The sequence below is a fragment of the Dermochelys coriacea genome, chromosome 5, assembly GCF_009764565.3.
Source record: "Dermochelys coriacea isolate rDerCor1 chromosome 5, rDerCor1.pri.v4, whole genome shotgun sequence".
Taxonomy (NCBI): domain Eukaryota; kingdom Metazoa; phylum Chordata; order Testudines; family Dermochelyidae; genus Dermochelys; species Dermochelys coriacea.
This window is the reverse complement of record NC_050072.1, coordinates 26,626,903-26,646,623: the sequence shown is the minus strand read 5'-3', so window position 1 is coordinate 26,646,623 and position 19,721 is coordinate 26,626,903. Positions and strand designations below refer to the sequence as shown.

The 19,721-nt window shown below is 38.6% G+C and overlaps 1 protein-coding gene across 9 annotated transcripts in view; it reads right to left on the bottom strand.

Annotated features, from left to right (window-relative positions):
- NIPBL (NIPBL cohesin loading factor) overlaps positions 1-19,721 on the bottom strand; it is a 322,368-nt gene that overhangs the window by 101,383 nt on the left and 201,264 nt on the right. For 7 of the 9 annotated variants that reach the window (XM_043515303.1, XM_038403810.2, XM_043515300.1 and 4 more), the window contains one exon: positions 15,042-16,646. The exons of 1 other annotated variant lie outside the window; for it this stretch is intronic. In XM_043515303.1, coding sequence (XP_043371238.1) covers positions 15,042-16,646 — 1,605 coding nt within the window. The remainder of the gene's footprint in view (positions 1-15,041; positions 16,647-19,721) is intronic. One more of the 9 variants, XM_038403811.2, reaches the window with a different exon arrangement.

The following is a 19,721-nucleotide window of genomic DNA, read 5'->3' as shown; positions in this document are numbered from 1 at the left end:
TTTTGGTAGTGTTGTTAGGCCGATACAAAGCCAGGACCTCTTAAAGACACTCTTTTACAGGGAGGGTCACACACATATTTCTTAGCAATCAGCCAGGAAAACCAAATTAGTTCAAAGACCAAGTGTTATGCTTCAGCACTGGTTCTAATGCCCCAATCCTTCACAGACTTATACAGGTGCATATATTTATGCACTGAATAGTTTCACTGAAGTTAATGAGACTACTCATAGCGCAAAAAGCATGTGCCTAAGTCGTTAGAGAATTGTGGCCTAAATAAATGACAAAAAGCAACTCTGGGAGGAAGACAAGGAGTAGCAGGGGACTAGAAGAACATGTTTCTGCAACTCAGTTTTTAGTATTTTCTTTCTTGTTGAATTCAACAGGATATGGTCTGCTCTGTACAAATCATCTCTCACCGAAGTTTCTTAAGAAGAGTTGAGGTTATTATATACACAGAGCCTCATTTGTTCAGGTTCATATAGAAAGACCTGGAAAATCCAAGTTTATGCATAAAAAATGAGCCTTATGGTAACAAGCATTAGTCTACAAAACACATGCTAATGATTTTGCTCTGCTTCAAATTTACAGGATACTTATAAAAATTAAAGGGACATATAACTGTCAAACAAAAATGTGATTTTTATTTCCTAAAATATTTAAGAGTAAAACACTGAGGAAAATTTGTTTTCAATGTATTTAATTTTTGCATTTGATAGGATTTAGTGTATAGTTTACTGTTAGCACATTGCAGTCAGTCACTTTTTCCTCTAGTTTGTGCGCCTTTTTGAACAGTAGTATGGGAGGGGAAAACATTTTACAGTTTTCTTTAGAAAAGATTTTTAAAACCACAAAAATTGGCAGAAGGCAACAGGGGCAGGTGAACTATCTGAAACTCCATTCAAGTTTTGAAATTGACTAGGATATGTTGATGAAGTGCCTCTAATATATAACTACCATACAGTTAATCCTTTTTTATATTTGTACACTACAATATATTTGTAACAATCAAAAATAAGCTTAATGAAACATCATAATTTATACTTGGAAATCTTTACATTTTAAAATATAAAGACATTTTATGTGTATGCATTTTACTATACAGCATTGTAAACACAATTTCTGAACACTGATATGTTGTCAGATACAATCGCTTTTCACACTTACCAAAAATTAAAACACCAGTGTACTCTTTAGAACAATTTACTACAGGACCTCTGTAAAGTCCTAACTACATCATAATCAATCACGTTGGTGAACCCTGGGAGAACATAGTTGCCCCCAACATGGTTAAAGTGTAGTTCAGTTTTACAGTACAAACAAAATGTGTGTTATAACCTGGTCTGTGAAACATGCTAAAGCTTTGGCAGATCCAAATATAATATTTCCTAGTTAAAATAACATTTCTGTGATCCACTATTAAATAATACTGTAATGAGGAATACTAGAAAAGTACGTTGGGAGGTTGGCATAAAAGATATGTACTTTTTCTGAAAAGGTTCTCTAAAACAGCTTCAGTCTGAGGGTTCAAATGTATATTAAAAGCTTTGACAGTTAATATTAAAAAAAATACTTAAAAAAATATATTCACGCAAGTAACCTAACAGACAAGTCCCAGAGTTCAGTGACCAAAAACGACACTGTTACGCTTTTCCAGAATAACTTTCCCTAAAATTCCTAGATTCACATAAATAATTTCAGCTTGTATCTGTAATTACAAAACCACCTTTAATTTTAATGAAAATACTTTCCCCTACCTAGTTTATCATCTAAAATAATAATATAAATTATCAGTTGATTTTATTCTGAGAAATGTCATGGTATTTGCATTTATTTTACAACCTAAAAAAATACAAGTAACTTGCTTCCCTCACCTTCCTTTATTTACACTATTCAATAATAGGATCAAAGTCTTTCACAGTATAGCATTTTGTCTGTTGGCATCTTTATTTTATTACAAAAGACTAAAAACCCATTGGTACAATTAAATGCCCCCAAACTTAGTTAATCCGGGGTAAAGTTGCCCAATAATGCATTATGATGTTTCAGAATACGTTGTGGCTAAATTTAAAACACTATGAACCAGGAAATGAAGAGTTTACACACACACACACACACACACACACACACACACACACACTACCCTTGCAATGCAACTTTAACTTTACCCCAGCTGGAGATGGCAACAGCCACCAGGAATGGCTCTATAAGGGTGGTGTAAAGATTAACAAACTATCAAGGAGAATGGATTCTCTATCTTTGAATGCCTTCAAATCAAGATTTACTAAAAAGATGTTTTAGTCAATCACAAGTTAACAGGCTCAATACAGGCGTAACTGGATGAAATTCTCTAGCCTAAGATACACAAGTTATCAGACTAGATGGTCTACTGTTCCTTCTAGTCTTAACATCTATGAATCTATAATAAGTACGTATGAGAAAGGATTAAGAGAATGTGCCATTGCTTGTACTCTGGTCTATAGATTCGAATTTCAACATTTATCAACATGCACTGCAGCTGCATTCACTATGTTAGGTGTAGCTGTACTGAATGGATAAGGGATTAGTAGAAGCAGCCTGGCTACAATATGAGGAGAAACACGTATGGACTTTGAGGGATCAAGTACGCCCCATTTGAGCACTGAATTATGTAAGCTGTGGCAGTAGAAGTACATGAGGGTGTCTTCTTGACATGGGGATTATCAGCAGTATGGTGACAGTGGTTTCTAGGGTTTAGTGACAGGAAAATAAAGGCAATGTCTCGGAAGAACTCCTCAGCACATAGGTGAAGGGGTGATAACATTTAGTGAGTCTGGGGATGTTTGTGTGGAGTAAGGTTAGTGTTTGAATGTAGGCCAGGTGCAGGTAGCTCCTGTTTGCTATACCTGACATAAACCCGAATTTTGCCTTAGCAGACAGAAGGTGTTAGACTTTGTCCTTCAGTGCACACGTGTTTTGTTTGCAATGTGTTCTGTAGCATCTGTGAGGACAGAGTGCTAGTACGTGTTATTAATGTGTTGGGGTATCGCTTAAAGAGGGCAAAATTAAAGTTGCGTTGTGGGGCTGGTGTGAATCTTAACTCTTCATTTCCTGGCTTTCAAAGGTTTAAGTTTAGCCATTCTCAACAAGGCTCTACTGTGCAACCTTAACTCTGTGTTAATAAAGTTTTAAGGCATTTAATTCCCCCCCCCCCTTTTTTTTTTTTAATAGTTTCGCAGTATTTGCACATACCACAACCCATCTCCCCCACTCCACTGCCTCTGGCTCCTTGACACTGATTATCCCAGGCACAGAATGTAGTGTAGTGGTTGCACGTTGGTCCTTCCACTACTCTTGCATCATCTCCTTAGCTCATCTTCTGCTTGTCCAGCACACTGATTCTCCCTCCTCAGTCCTCCTGCCCATGGAGAAGCAGGCATCAGCCTGGGACCTGCATGTTGAGGAGCTGGGATAAGGACACAGAAACAGTCCAGGGACTAGCATGGAGTCAGTGGAGACATTTTTTAAGGGGGACAGACATGGGATCACATCAGAGCAAGGAGGACTGTCCTGTGGTTAGGACACTAACCTGGAATGTGGGAGAATCTGGGTACAATTCCTAGACTTTGGGCAAGCCACTTAGGTTTTGTCTACAAAGGAAGTTATAGAGATCATATCGTCATAACGCCATAACATAATGTGGATGCTTTTTTCTCAATAAGAGTGGCTTTTTTCTTTCTTTCTTATTTCTTAACCCATTTTCAAAGCAACATAACCTAAAATGGAGAAAGGAACTCTGACACCAGAAGAAGAGTGTCTACACAGGGAGATATACTGGTAACTACAGCAGCACGAAGTCACACCTCATCTAATACTGATACAGCTTCCCATGTAGACAAAACATTTGTTTCTGTCTCAGTTCTTCATCTGTAAAATGGGAGTAATAGCACTTCTCTACTTCACAGAGCTATTGTGAAGATAAATACATTGAAGTCTTTGAGGTGCTCAGGTATTACAGTGATGGGAGGCAGATAAGGGACTATGATTGAGTGATTGATGGATGTGGGTTCCTGGAGAGGACAGAGTTGAAGCCACCTCAGCATCCCCCACTGCACAGCTCCGATTCCCTACTTTCCACCCCACTCTTCCCTGCACTGTTCCAACACTCCCCCTCATTGCTCTGACCTCCCATAATCCCCCCCAAAAGCTCAGACTACCCTACCACTGCTCAGATGCTGCTCCCACTCCTCCAACATTACCTCCCTCATGCGTAATACCAAATGACTAAAATCAGTTGGGGGATGATTAAAGTAATAGTTTTAGCTCCCGTTATGTGCAAAAAAAAAAAAGTTAGAAGAAACAAGCGATTTTGTAAAATGCTGGGTTTGTTTAGAGAACTGTATCTTGGGAACACGTTGCTCAATTGACCCTAAACCTGGATCAATAACTCTATCCCACACCCCAATCGGATATGGCAAATTTCAAGGTAAACTGGATAAAGATGCAGATTTTAGGGCATTTACAATAGTTAGCCTTTAACTAGAAAGCAATGAAAAACCTCAGCTACAGCACAGCATGAGCTCTTTTGTATCAGCTTCCAATGGAGGCAGAGAGACACTTTTGATTCCTAATCAAAGTACAGGACTAGGGATCATTTCCACAAGGTGGTTTTTATTCCTTAGTGTCCTTCTCTGAACTTCTCACCTTTACCTATTTCTAAAATGAGGCTAGTACAACCCACTTTTGACAAATGCTTTGAAAGAAAAATATGAAGTGCAAAATCATATAATAGTACTCTGTAGAGATACTGTTGGCAGATTCATGAGAAATTATGATTAATTTGAAATTTTGTTTTAATTTGATAAGTGTGGTAGTGGTTTTTTTGTTTTGTTTTGTGCACAAATGTAATAACTTAGTATCTTTTTTACCAATATGGAAGCTTAGATTTTGTAATTGATGTGACCCACAGATTTGTCATGCCTTATGTTATGATTAAACAAATTAAAATTTGAGCCATCAATCCTCTTGAATGTTATTGTTTGCAAAATGGAAAGTGAAAATATGCCTCAACTGAGGTAGCTGCATAACTTTTTCTGACATTAATGAATCACTTGTACATAATACTTTCTCCACAGACTTTTGAGATATTGGTAAGCAAATGAAAAAACAAGCTTATTCCTTTTGTCCCAGACTGTTATATACCAACTTTTAATGGGACAAGATGGTAAAATTAAGAGGAAAATGAAATTTTTTAAACATGCAGAACATCACTATGCTATCATTTCCCCGCCCCACTCATTCACTTCCTTTAAAACCACAACTCATTTAACTGAACCCATTAAACAATATTACATTTAAGTTTAAAACTGATTTTAATATTTCCATCTCTTTTGAGGTCACAATGAGAGTTTCTTTGCTTGCTTTCAACCTTCACTATCATTTTGGCAAAAGTCAGGGCTCGCTTGAACATTCATGACCTAATCATTGTGTTCCTTTTTTAAATAAAAATGTAATTTTAAATAATCATTACATTCACCAAAATAAGATATTCTTAAAAATTAAATTTCAAGTGAATGTTAATCATCTAACTTGGAATAATTACTTTTATAATTTTAAAAAGATATTTAAAACTACAATATAGTATTAAAAGGAGCACTTAACTATCAAAAAGACATGAGAAAAAAGAAAAATCAATAATCTGAAAGCAAACAAATAGCTCCATCTTATTCCTATTATAGTCATAGGCAAAACTCCTATTGAATATGAACAGGATCAAGTTTAATGGTAGACGTCAACAGGTTAAACTTTCTTAGGTGAAAAAATCACCCAAAGCAGATCAAAAGTGCTGAATGCTGTACCGCCAGAAATATTCATTCACCAGTGACTAGTAGGAAATTTTCCCCATTGTCAAGTTCTGCTGAATATAAACTTTCACTTAAAAAAAAAAAAAGGCACATTTTTCCAATCACAAATGTCTAAAAGTAAGCAAACACGTGCAACATTTAGAAATCTAAATAAATGGCTTCACTTTCAGAGGTGTTGACTTCTACAAGGGTTGTAAGTGCTTAGCATCTCTGAAAAATTATACCACAAGTTTCTAACATTTATAGCTGCAAAAATAACGAACCAGTTAAGTTCTGTCTTTCTTAATCTGCAAAAAGACAGTCCATGTCTTATTCTATTTCTGCTCTCCAGGAGATGAACAAAATTTACAATAATCTGGTCAGTTTCAGGACTGTGTTCAGAAGTAGATGAGCATCATGTCAATTTCACTCTTTTGCAGCTTAGACAATGCTTGGAGCAGCAGCAAAGGCAGGCGCTGGAGTGGAGGAGAAAAAAATAGAGGACAACCCACACAACTCACGGTAGACTGGACATGGAGAGAGGGGTGAGGTAACTGAGACCTCTCCTCTTTGCAGTAGCAAACTAAGATATATGAGAGAAAGATATTGATTGTGTGTGTCTTCTTACATCTGACAACCAAGGAGGTTACAAGTTGATATGATATCTGCTAAGGAATGGGCATACAAAAGATGAACCTTCCAGAGCACTACATTAGTATAAATCCTGGGAGTGGGAAGTGGTAGAGTCCTGTAGTGAGACTGGGATTCTGCGCATGGGCCCTGCAGGACCTGCTACCATAATAGCGGGAGCAGGTAAAATGTACGTTGTTGCGGGTGGAATTGGGTGGAGAAAAATACCAGATTGCAGTAATCTGTGGGAAAACACTAAATCTCTCATCAAAGCATTTTACCAAATAAAAATTGCATCTGAATTCCATTTATATATAGATTAACCAACTTTTTTTTAAAAAATAGCATGGGGAAATCTGTCTCTCTCGAAGAATTTGCAGGATCTAAAGTTTTTGTGGGTAGGAGTGGGACAAAAATGCAAGAAACAATGCAGTAGTGGGTAGGAGTAGGTATTGTGGGGTGGGGTGCGGTGGAAGCAGAATTTTTAAAAGTCCCATGCAGGGTTCTAGCAAGTGGTGAATTTCTTTTTTAGAGTTTCCTCCCACTTTTTGTGTCAACTTCCATCTAACATGTCTGGGAAATTTTTCAAATGATAAACCTGTTCAATACTACCCAGACAGGGCAAAGCCTAGAACATAATTAAATTAGACACTTTATCTTTGCTTGCGCTAAAATTATTTTTTTAAAAAAATCCATTTTATCATTACAAAGTTACATAATTGTATTTCTATCCTATTCAGAAGTTGAAAAAGCAATGAAGATATTTTCCCCTAATGACAGCATTCTAATAATGCTGTTTTGAATACATGTATATTTAATATACAAATTTAACTAATTTAAAACTTTTAATTGTAAATTTCCTTATAATCCCTATGTTAGGGCCCCTGCTGGAGGCCTCATGGCCCTGCATCAGCCTGCCCTAGAGTAGAGCAGTGAGAAGTCCTCCAGGCAGCCTAGAGTGGCTGCAGAAGCGCGCCCAATCAGAGGAGCTGCTGGAGTGACCAATAAGGAGACAGAAGGGCCAGATAAAAGGCAAGCAGCAGAGCAGAGCCTTCAGTTGCTGTGTGGAGCTTGACAAGGGAGGTCCAGGTGCCTGTCTGGCTAGACGAACAGCATGCCATGGACAGCTCACTGCAGAGAGATCACCTGCCAGAACCGAGCCCAAGGAAAGCTGCCGAAGACCAGCCGAGAGAACCAGCGACCAGGGGGTGCTTGCAAGAGGCAGGTGCCACCCTGATTTAAGACCAAAAAAAGAAAAGCATGCTCACACCCAACCAACCAAAGGGAGCTGTCTATGAGAGGTGGGTGCCTCCCCCAGAAAGACTTTGATTGCAGGTATATCGGTTAGAGAAAAGGGGGCACTTGCAAGAGGTGGGTGCTGAACCCAGTTACATTATGGTACCAAAGTCGGATCTTCAGATTGACCTTGTCTAAAGGGGGCCAGGACAGAATTCACTATTTCACTGGGTCAAGCTCTCAACTGTTTTACTACAAGCTTTTAACTGTGTTATTGTGTGAGGCCAGAGCCAGAGGCAGCGGCAGCAACAAAACAGTGAAGCCAGAGGCAGAGGCTGAAGAAAGGCAGAGGTGGAGGCAAAAGCAGTAAGACAATGAAGCCAGAGGCAGAGGCAGAGGCCAAAGAAGGGCCAGGGCCAGAGGCAGCTACAGAAACAGGCAATATTTTAATTGTTTATTGGGCAGAGCCAGAGCACAAAGAGAGCCAGAGGCAGCCCAAGTGGAGTACACCCTGACTAACGGAGGCATGAGAAATGATGGGGGGGGGGGTGGAGAACCACTGCCTCAAACCTGTCTGAAGGGGGAGGCGTGTGGCAGGGTGGACTAAGTCCTGAGGCCCCCTGCGGGAGGCCTCATGGCTCTGCATCACTCTGCCCCAGAGTAGAGCAGCAAGCGGTCCTCCAGGCAGCTAGAGTGGCTACAGAAATGCGGCCAATCAGAGGGGCTGCTGGAGCGACTAATAAGGGGCCAGAAGGGCCAGATAAAAGGCAAGCAGCAGAGCCCAGCCTTCAGTTGCTGTGTGGAGCTTGACAAGACAGGACCGGGTGCCTGGATGGCTAAACGAGCAGCAGGCCACAGACAGCAAACTGGGCAGAACTGAGCCCAGGGAAAGCTGCCAAAGACCAGCTGAGAGAACCAGCAGCCAGGTGGATGCTTACGAGAGGCAGGTGCCACCCTGATATAAGACACCCCCCTACTCCCCCCAAAAAAGCAGGCTCACACTCAAGCAACCAAAGAGGGCTGCCTGTGAGAGGCGGGTGCTGGCCCAAAAAAAGACTGATTGCAGGTATATTGGCCAGAGAAAAGGGGGCAGTCATGAGAGGTAGGTGCTAACCCCATTACAGTCCCACATGCTCCCATGTTTTTTCCAGATGCCCGGGGAGCCTTTTAGTGCAATGGACATGACTCTTAGCTGGTGTAGTCAATAGAGCAACACCTATTTATACCAACTGAGGATCTGGCCCATTGAATGCAACACAGAACAGGACATTGTTTGAAGCCTCTTTCTATTATTATACCAAATGAAAGTTATATCTGCCATAAATCCCAAATGGTCTGCAGCTCTGCTAGTATAGTCTCTAATGTTTATAAAGGCTCCTTCAAACATTGCACTCATCAAGATAATCAATAAGTAAAACTTCTGTAAATTCCAAGCATTCCAGATATTGGTTTCACAGCATTTAATAGCTGTTCTAGTTGCACCACTGGAGCTTCCTGAACCATAGCTATTAAACTTATAGGACTTAAAAGCTCAACCAGATGTACTTATACATTTTATAAATTCCATGAACTCTCTTTTTCTCGTGGAATTTACAAACTTTGCCAGCTTCGTGCAAGTAGCTACAATTCACAAAAAATTGCAAGACTCCTTAACTGTGGCATAAATACTGTTCAGCTCCCCTGCTACTCTTTCCCAGTTATGTTATAAATGTGAATTGCCCCATACATCTCATGAAAGGGGGGCATGGATCAGTGTTCACATCGCACTCCCCATCAATACCCAGCCCAAGCCAGGGAAGCTAATGATCCAACCAGTGGACCAAATTCAGCAATGACTCCTGGTCATGTGCCACGTGAGGCACATTGTGCATATGCTAAGGAGATGATCTCATGGAAGCAGTGAAGGATTCTCCTGACCCAATCAGAGAACTGTGTGGGAGAGCAGGAAGAGAATGAAACATTCCAAGCTCACTTAGCCATGACACAGATATACCCTGGATGCTGGGGTAGGTACTGGGGATTCCACTGATACCATTTCTAGGAGCAGAAACCACTACCCCTGCCTCACTGGGAGAGGCGGCCTTCAGCAGGGGCACAGTATGAGGCAGAGCCACAGGGAGCCCCTGTGACAGCTTATGCCCAGGACCATGGAGTGCATTACTCCAGCGTGCCAATTACCACATGAATAGTGCTTAGACTACAACATGCCCTGAAAACTCAATATGGGATCCAACAATCAAGCAGGATTCTTTACTTCTCATGCATCACCCCCAGAAATAAATGTTCTGAAGGCCAAAGTATACCTCTCACTGACACCAAGTTAGTTCCATTTCCATCAATAAGTTTGAATAGATGCAACTGTTTGCAACTTCAAAACGATTTTGATGATGACACACAAGCACATTTCAGGAAAGATGTGGACAAATTGGAGAAAGTCCAGAGAAGAGCAACAAAAATCATCATTAAAGGTCTAGAAAACATGACCTATGAGGGAAGACTGAAGAAATTAGGTTTGTTTAGTCTGGAAAAGAGAAGACAGAGGGGACATAACATTTTTCAAGTACATAAAAGGTTGTTAAAAGGAGCAGGGAGAAAAATTGTTCTTCTTAACCTCTGAGGATAGGACAAAAAGCAATGGGCTTAAATTGCAGCAAGAGTGGTTTAGGTTGGACATTAGGAAAAACTTCCTGTCAGAATGGTTAAACACTGGAATAAATTCCCTAGGGAGGTTGAGAAATCTCCATCATAGGGGATTTTTAAGAACAGGTTGGACAAGGCTGTCAGGGATGGTCTAGATAATACTTAGTCTTGCCTTGAGTGCAGGGGACTGGACTAGATGACCTCTCAAGGTCCATTCCAGTTCTTTGATTCTATAAATATAATAATAGCTCTGCAGTGTTAGTGGGAATAAGTATCAGTAAAAAAAAAATAGTTGCTTCTGTAAGAAGAATACACTTAAGGAGCAGCTTTAAGTAAGATGATGCCATTTTTATACAGTCACAGAACAGCTGCACAGAGTGTTATCAGTGTGTGTTAACAGAAACTTCTGGGGAGTGGTTAAAATCTCCTTTGTAGATCTAGCCAGAATCTGAAAGCATTCAGTACAAATACAGTATCCATGCAGATTAATCCTAAAATGATCTGTCTAAATATGAAAAATGGTCCTCTGCACTAGACTTTGTCAAAGATTCTTCAGTAAAACCACTACAATTTTTAAAACAAGCTCATGTGTGATATGACAACACCCAAAAAAAGGTATTCTACACAAATCTAAACAAAAATCCCATTTGTCCTATGGAGAGTAGGAAGCTTTTCTCAGCCAGCATCAGCTTCCACAGAACTGAAGCCTCTATTAAAAATAATTACATTTATTTTTGTTGTGGTGGCTTCCAAATATGAACTGAATGTAAACCAAATCACCAATATCTTCTTAAGTCTGCAGACAGTTCCATTTCCTCTGTGGCTGCTCTTTATTTTGGCAAGCTGCTGCAGAGAGAAAAGTACTCCTTTCCAAATTCTATAAGTAGCCAGGAAACTGACAAGAATCAGCTCAATTTCATGCTGCAGCTGACTGGCACAGTTATGAGCAGAAACAGAGGCAGACACTGGAGCTATTGACTGGAGAGAACTAAGAACTGGAATCTGGGTAAAGGAAGGATTGCAGATATAATCCACTCACCGCAGCCAGAAAACTGAGGAGAAAGAAGACTACCAGAGACCCCACACACAACCCACCTTTGCAGTAAGAGACTTTGGAGTAGAAGGCGGAGGATGAGGGACTCACAGATTTTTAGACCAGAAGAGAACATTATAGTAATTTATTATGATTTGAACCACACAGATAATAGAATTTCACCAAGCGATTCCTGCATCAAGCCCATAACTTCTGGTTGAGCTGGAGCTATCTTTTAGAAAAAAAATTCAGTCTGTGAACGGAACAGAGAAAATGTTCCTTCTTCCTTCAAACAGCCAGAGGGGATTGGAGGGATGATTCAAATTTATTAATGGCCTACTAGCTAGAGGCCTATATGAAGAACAGCGATCCCAAATCAAGGTGCAGGATAACAACTTGGCGAATCCCAGGAACCTCCTCTTTCCCAGCAATGCCCATATTTTTTAAGTCTTTGGCTAACAGGCTTATTCCTCTGTCTATTAGGAGTCTGTTAAAATTACACAAGCCCGTGTACATGGGATGGCTGTACTGCAGAGAGAAAGATTGATGGAAAAAAATCTGCATGCCACTAAGGATTTGTTTAGATGCAGAATTGCACCAGTTTAACTAAAGGTGTGATTTTTAAATTAATTTAATTTGACTGCTGCTAAAAGCTGTTTGGACACTTATTTCATTTGAAACCAGGTTTATTTTAGGTCAGCTTAAGTTGATTAGGAACAACTTTAAGCTAAATCAAAATAAACCAATCAAATTGAATGAGTATCTATATAGGGTTTTGCAGCAGTTTAACAAAATCTGTTTAAAAATTAAACCAGAGCAACCTGTGTGCATAGACAGGCCTCAGAGGTTTCTTGGGGGATAGAAGTAGAAGAAGAAAGGACAAGGAAAATATGGGGAAGGAGATGCAGAACACCATGTAGGAATAGTAAGAGAAATAGACGAAAGTTAGTGAGGGAAAAGAAAATGGACATTGAAGACAACACTGGAAAAGACTCAACACAAATTATTATATGATAGAAGAGAAAAAAGCTGAGTGAAACCATGCAGGAAAGTAATGAATAAACAAAAGCAGGGGTATTATCAAAAGTTATACTTATAAGAATGTCTGACAAATTTAAAAATTAAATGTTGTACACATACACAGAATAATAAATTCCTTTAAATTGGAGAAGGCATAGTTTTGGGGAAATGGCACAAGTGTTTTTCATACTGGCTAGGCAGAATCCTTCAGCCAGCAGCTGCCAAGGGAGACCTTTAGGTTTAGTTATGAGTGTTTTCAAACACTGAATTACACCTAATTATTCAAGGAGTACTTGTGGCACCTTAGAGACTAACATTTATTTGAGCATAAGCTTTCGTGAGCTACAGCTCACTTCACGAAAGCTTATGCTCGAATAAATTTGTTAGTCTCTAAGGTGCCACAATCATTCCTTTTCTTTTTACGAATACAGACTAACATGGCTGCTACTCTGAAACTGAATTATTCAGCATCACACATCATAGAAACAGATTGTGTATAAGGTTTTCAAATGTTAACAGAGAACACACATGCAAAATATGAAGTGCAAAGGCAGTTTCTGAAAAATGTGGATGGCCACATGTCAAAAGGTTTATAAAAGAAATCTAGTTACTTTAACTACAGTCTCTCCATCGAGCTTATTTCCAGTTCTCTAAGACTATGAGTCTGGAAACAAAACTGAAAAAACTGACAGATGCTAGTTCAGGGATTTACATTTTTCCCCACTACCAGAAAAAACTGTTTTCACTTTTGAAATATATCCAAGTGACAATATATTGCATGTGTGTCTATATATGGAATATAAAACGGGGTAGTTTAAGTTCTATCAGCAACAGTTTAAGATGAATGCATTGCTCATGTGTGGAAAAGCCATTAATCGCTAAATGGGCAATTTAATCACCACTAAAAAGTGTCATTACAACCTTAAGCCACCATGTGTTCTCTACATGCCACAAATTATAGAAAATCTATTTTAGGAATATTTTAGAGGGTGCATATATAGAGAGTGCAAAGGGCTCAGAGGGAGCAAGAACCTCTAAAAATTATCTAAAATAGATTTTATACACGACAAAATTATGATTTCGAAGTCCACTATCTTAGGCCCTTCCAAGGGTAGTGCTGGATCCCATCAGAAAGCATAGAATATTCCTTTATCAACAGTATAAAGCTCCCATTTCTAATCTTCTAGGCTGAGATACGAGACATAAAATTGTGATTTTTCATTTCTAGAAAGATGTTATTGTTGCAAGACCCAGTCCTAAACCTCAGAAAGATAATTGTGTGGGGAGGCAGGAGTGAATCTCATATTTTGGAGATGAGAACTTTTCTCTGGTAGGTTGATATTTAAAAAAATATAATTGGTGTTTTGAGCAGCTCAGAGGTTTGGAGAGCTAAAATAAACTGTGAGCAGAGATTAGGTGTAGCAGTGAAAGGTGCATGATAAATTTATCATATGTTTTTTAGTTTATCAGATATCTCCATACTTATGTACACACATGCACAACACACAAAGAGCATTACTTCATCTTACTGAATCAAGACAGCTTTATAAGAAAATGTCTAAATGTCAAATCTGTGAGCAACTAGATATGATGTTAGCTATTTAAGCAGCTATGGGCTCATATGTATAAATGTATGTATTTCAAAGCGTCTTCCACCACACAATTGATTTATCCTTTATTTTGTGGCCTGACAGACTTGTAGATGTTGACACATTATGACTTCTACAAGTTTTACATTCATTTAACATCTAAACACTTAAAACCATAATTTTTAACTTGATGGTAAGGTAGCTTTCAAAATGTGGAGTTAAGTGTTTATCGTCTAGATGAGCACTAAAACAAATTTGATCAGTCATCTAAATGAAGTGTTAATTCAATACAAAAATCACCCACCTAAAAACATACAAGCTACATCAAATAAGATTCTGTCTACACTATGAATTCAACTATGTCAGCAGACCAGGTTATATATCAATTAAACTATCTTCAGTCTTTTAGCATAGATGGGATCAGATGGACAATGGTGTCTCCGAATTGAGCTAAAGGCTCAAGGCTAATACATTAACACAGCCATGCTGCTTTAAGCATATTGGGGGACAACCATGTAGTATGTGGGTTCCCGCAATACTCATTTAAAGTGTAGATTGGTTAGATGAGTTTGCCCAATACAACTAGGTGTCCCTACTGAATCATATCATTCCATTCATTTTTTAAGAAGCTATAGGTTCCAGGAATAGTAATAAGTCTTAGGGCTGGATTATACGTGCGTGTTTTGCATTAATGTAACTAAACTGATTTATTTACCCCACTGCAATCCCTAATGTAGACACACTTAAACCAGTTTAAATCATATTTATAACATATCTATGCATGATTTAGAATTAAGTGTCTCTACATTAGGGATTTCCACAGGAGTAAATACATCAGTGTAGTCCCACTGATGAAAGATTTCTAATATTGACAAGCCATTGCATAACTGAGATTATACAGAGTCAAATGGAAACCACTCATGTAATCAGAGAAATAATTTGTTAGTGCCAGTTCAATTAGCTTAAACTTTAAAAATATTTATTCAATTTCTATCAATAGCAATATTAAAAAAAAATTAGGAAGAGAGGGAACTTAATAAATGTAATACAAATTAACCTTAAAAGAGTCTTACCTTTATTTGATTTGGATGACTTGTTCTTGTTGGGTTTAAAACAAGAGCTCCTTGATTTATCTTCTCTGTCTTTAATAAATTTTTGTACATCATCCAAAGAAAGCTTTTGCAGAACAACTACAGGCTTAGCTCCTTTATTTAGATCTTCTACTAGCCCAATCTTCTCCACTTTATCCTTTTGTTCACCCTTAATTTCAGTTTTCCTTGGCTCCTGAGTGATATTGCCATCTTTATCACGCTTGATTTTTGGAATAACAAAATGTTTCAATGCACCAGATCTTCCCCCCAACAAATAACTGGGAAACTCTGCCTTATTGTCAGTGTGTGGTTTATTACTATCAACTTTACTTTTATTACCATCTGTCCTTCGTTCATCCTTGCTGTTGGGTGATTTAAAACCAGGTTTATCAAGTCTTGATTTACTAGAATCTCCTTTACTTTCCTGCTTAATACGAGGACTATCTGGTCTTGATTTTTGTTCCCCAGAAGAGAACCTCTCTCTTGACTCACCAGACTCATGTCTATGTTTTCTTTCTAGTTTCTCAGTTTTTGAACTATCAGATTTAATCCCATGTTTGGAGTCATGCTCACTTTTGCTTGAGGATCTCAAATATTCAGGTCTTCTGATCTTGGATGGATCTCCCTTATATCTCTCTGATTCGCCCCTGTCCTCAGATTTTTGTTTAAGGCTATCATGGTCACGCCTTGGAGTCTCAGGAATTGAACGTCCATCTGGTCTTTGTTTTGTTGGATCCGATCTACTTTCAGATTTTACCCTGGAGGGATCAGATTTAATTTCCTGTTTATGTTTAGATATTTCAGGTTTCCTCTCTGAAGATGGTTTACTAGAATCTCTTCTATTATCATGTCTATGTTTTGGCGTTTCAGGCCTGCCTTCATTCTTCTGTTTTGGTGTTTCAGGCCTGCCTTCATTCTTCTGTTTTGGCGTTTCAGGCCTGCCTTCATTCTTCTGTTTTGGCGTTTCAGGCCTGCCTTCATTCTTTTGTTTTGGCGTTTCAGGCCTGTGTCTTATTTCCTGTTTGCCATTATTTTGTTTGCTCTCATTTTGTTTCACGTCCATCTGTCTGCTCTCATTTTGTTTTGTTTCCATCAGTCTGCTCTCATTGTGTTTCACATCCATTAGTCTGCTGTCATGCTTAGTTTCATGTTTAGCTTCTATCTGTTTGCTCTCATTGTGTTTACTTTCCATCCATTTGCTTTCATTTTGTTGCATTTCTGTCTGTTTGCTCTCATTTTGTTGAATATCTGTCTTTTGACACTCAGAATCTGACTTTTTTCTAAGGGTCTCGGGATGGTTTTCAGGTTTAAGTTTAAGAACTCCAACAGGGTCTTCTTGGGGAATAAAAATAGATCCATCATTACACTGTTTTATTTCTTCAGGCTTTTTGATGGTGTCTGAATCCTGAGTTACAGTTGCCTGAGAGTCCACTCGTCCTGCTTGCTGAAGATCAATACTGACCATCAATGCTGGCCTTGACCCATTTCCTGCAGAACCTGTCTCCTGAGAAGCTGGTCTATTTCCTCCAGTAGCACCCCCAGCCTCCTGTGGATAAGAATCTTGTTTTCGCTTCTTCAAAGGCTTATCTGCAGATTGAAAGGAAAAAAAACACAATGCACATGAAAGGATAAACCTCTAAGCAAAGACACCCCCCCCAAAAAACCTGAAAAACAGTCTCTCTACACAAACACAGGCAACAAACCTACCCTATGAAAGTAAGTGTGTGCATATTCTGTAAACACATTTTCAGTATATTCATGGATTATGGTTAAATGTTAAAAGAACATGGAAGATAATAACATGCAGCATTCATAAATCAGAAAATGAAAAAGTTAAGGTGTTCCTCCATAACCAGAATTGCTTTTTATGCATAGTGTAATACATTTTCTACTGCAGGACCCAGTTTGATTCAGTGCACGTATAGAGTGGCGAAAAAAGCAGAGTTTTGTAGCGAACAAGGCATGGATTCTCTCTGCCCTGTTCACTGTGGTGTTTGGATTGTGTGCAAACAGCTTAAGGGACTAACACTGAACAGTGAGAATAAAAAAAAACTAAACTACCACCTCTGGAGAAGTACAGTGGAAGAGTTGAGGCCTGCACTATAATTTATATACACAAAGGGGCAGTATTGTGAATTTCCAAACTTGAATACTTCACGTTGCAAGCTTAATTTTTTAAAATATTATTTCTGAATGGAATATAAATATCCTCTAACTTCAATTACTTGATTGGACAATTAAGATTTCAATTTACAGTTTACAATTTACAAAATCAACATATATTTAGAGTAGAATCCCGATAACTTTGGATTTAAAAAAGCAGCACCTTGTCATGGGTAGATTATAAAAAGTCAATATAAAAATAGTATATAGCATGTTTATCATCCATTAAACCTAATTCATTACTATAAGGATCTCCCAACAAGGTATTCTAAATGAACATTCATCTGGTGCGTCCCTGAAGTTAAAAACTTTACTTGCAGTACTGCCCATACTTTCTGTTGTCACAAATCTTTTTGTATTTGGCAAACAAGACCTGAAATGTAGGATCTGTTTTGTTTTTGTCTTTTAGCTTTTTAAATACCCAATTCTTTCTTGAATTTTCAGTTCTTTATTGCAAGATTGATTTTCCCAGCTTCACCTCAGTGTCAGAAGAAAAAAAAAATCAGACAAGATATAAGAGGGAAAAACATAAAAAGGGTAACCTTCAAACTCTGAGGGTAGTCGGAGAGATGAGATAAAACTCTGCAAATTGATAATCTCCACAGAGGGAAAATTACAACCTCTGAAAGATTCTCACCCTGGAGAGCAAAAAGCTTGAAGTGTCTTCCCCTAAAGTTAAAATGAGAGCAAAGTTGTAACAAGCAGCAACATGGTCAATAATAATAATGTGAACAAGGGATTTTTTTTTCTCTTAATTTTTGTTCATATCTCTATCTACATATCTATAAAATGAGGACTCAGATGAATTTTAAAAATGCAACATCACATACAACATTCACGACTGCAGAAGGAAACAGCAAGCAGGTATAAAACTCCACACAAAAATTGGCTAAAACTGCAAATAAAGAGCATTGGAAAATGTAAACAAAACTTTTTTTTTGAAGGTGGGAGAGCTTTACTTCAGAAATAAATTCTGGAGCAAAGGGTTTGGATTAGGATTCCCTTCCAACAGCTGAAGAAAAGCAATAATGCATTGCATATGTCTATGAACGCTCTGGATCAGGGCAGGTGGTTGTGATAACTTTGCCTCTGGTCAACTGACCCTTTACCCAGACTTCAGGTGATAGCAATATGAAATGTACTCAGATGTCCACTTGGCTATGGTCCTTTTGTTAACAGCATTAACCAGCAAATTGGTTTAAAAAGAAACAAAATAACGGTTGGAATTTCTAAACGCTTAAGACTGCACAAAATAAGAATTCCAAAGATATTTTCACATCCAGTGTACAGAGAAGGGCCTCCCCAAGGTGTGCATCAAAGCATGAGAATAATGTGGGGAAGATGATGGGCTCACCATCCAGAGAGGTCACGAGGGCCTGAAGCTCATTTACTCCACAGGATGAAGTCACTGACGCTAGGAAAATGAACTTCCATGAAAAAAAATTAACCTCAAAAGAGCTGAGTGGCTCAAAAAGAACTTTTCCTTACGTTTTGTCAAGACCAGAATAACTTTTCATGACACAGAAGGCTTTATAACAGGAGGCTGAAGAAGTTTCAAGCCCCTACAAACTTGACAAGAAGTTGCAGAGAAAAAGGTCTACCTTCAACTAGGTCATAACAGGCCAAGAGGTGTTCAATGTATCTGGGAGGATTTAGTCTAAGTTGGACTCAAACAAGCAAAGAAGGTGGTCAAGCAATTTTTGCATGGAAAGGGACTGGCAATCTTCTTTCTAGCTTTTGCAACCTTCAGTAATGTTAAGATGAGCTGACATTAAATTCCTACCCAAGTTTCTTAGAAAAGAATAGAGACCATACCTTATTACTCATATCCAGATGTGGCTGATCTAGGAATCTGGCAAAAATGTTTCCCAATTTTTAAGTACATTAACTGACCAAGGTCCATTTGGACTGGGTCTGGAACTATTAGGTGGATGGGGAGAGAAAAGGGTATGTATATACTGGAGATCAGGACAGATTAAACAGGAAGGAAGTTAAGATGAGAAATAGGAATGGGGACCGGTGTTGGAGGAGTAATTTCTGACAGATGTCCTCTGGTTAGGAGTTACTGGTTGATGGGGTTTATTGTTTTATATGGTATGTATACCCAACCTGCAGTCGTTATTCATGCACTCCATGGATTACCAATTCAATGTTGCTGAGAGGCTGCAATAAGGATTAAGGTGTTGCCTAGACCTTATTGATGCTTCTTCCGAATGCTTCTTCCCAACCTTCTTTTCTTCTATATCTGCCTTCAGCTAGCTGATTTAGTCCTCTATTTAGTACGTGTCTAGTATATTTTTAAAGACATAATAAGTTATTTAAAAATTGTGGATGAAACCTGACTAGATTACTTTGTATGCCTATTTGGCCAATTATCTCCAGATGGATACCTAGGGTCCAGCATGAGCAACAGGAGGATCAGCAAGCATGTCCTGGTTTTATTAAATCAGGAATGTAGGTAGTCTCTCACACTAAAATTGGATTTATGCAAGCATGTGG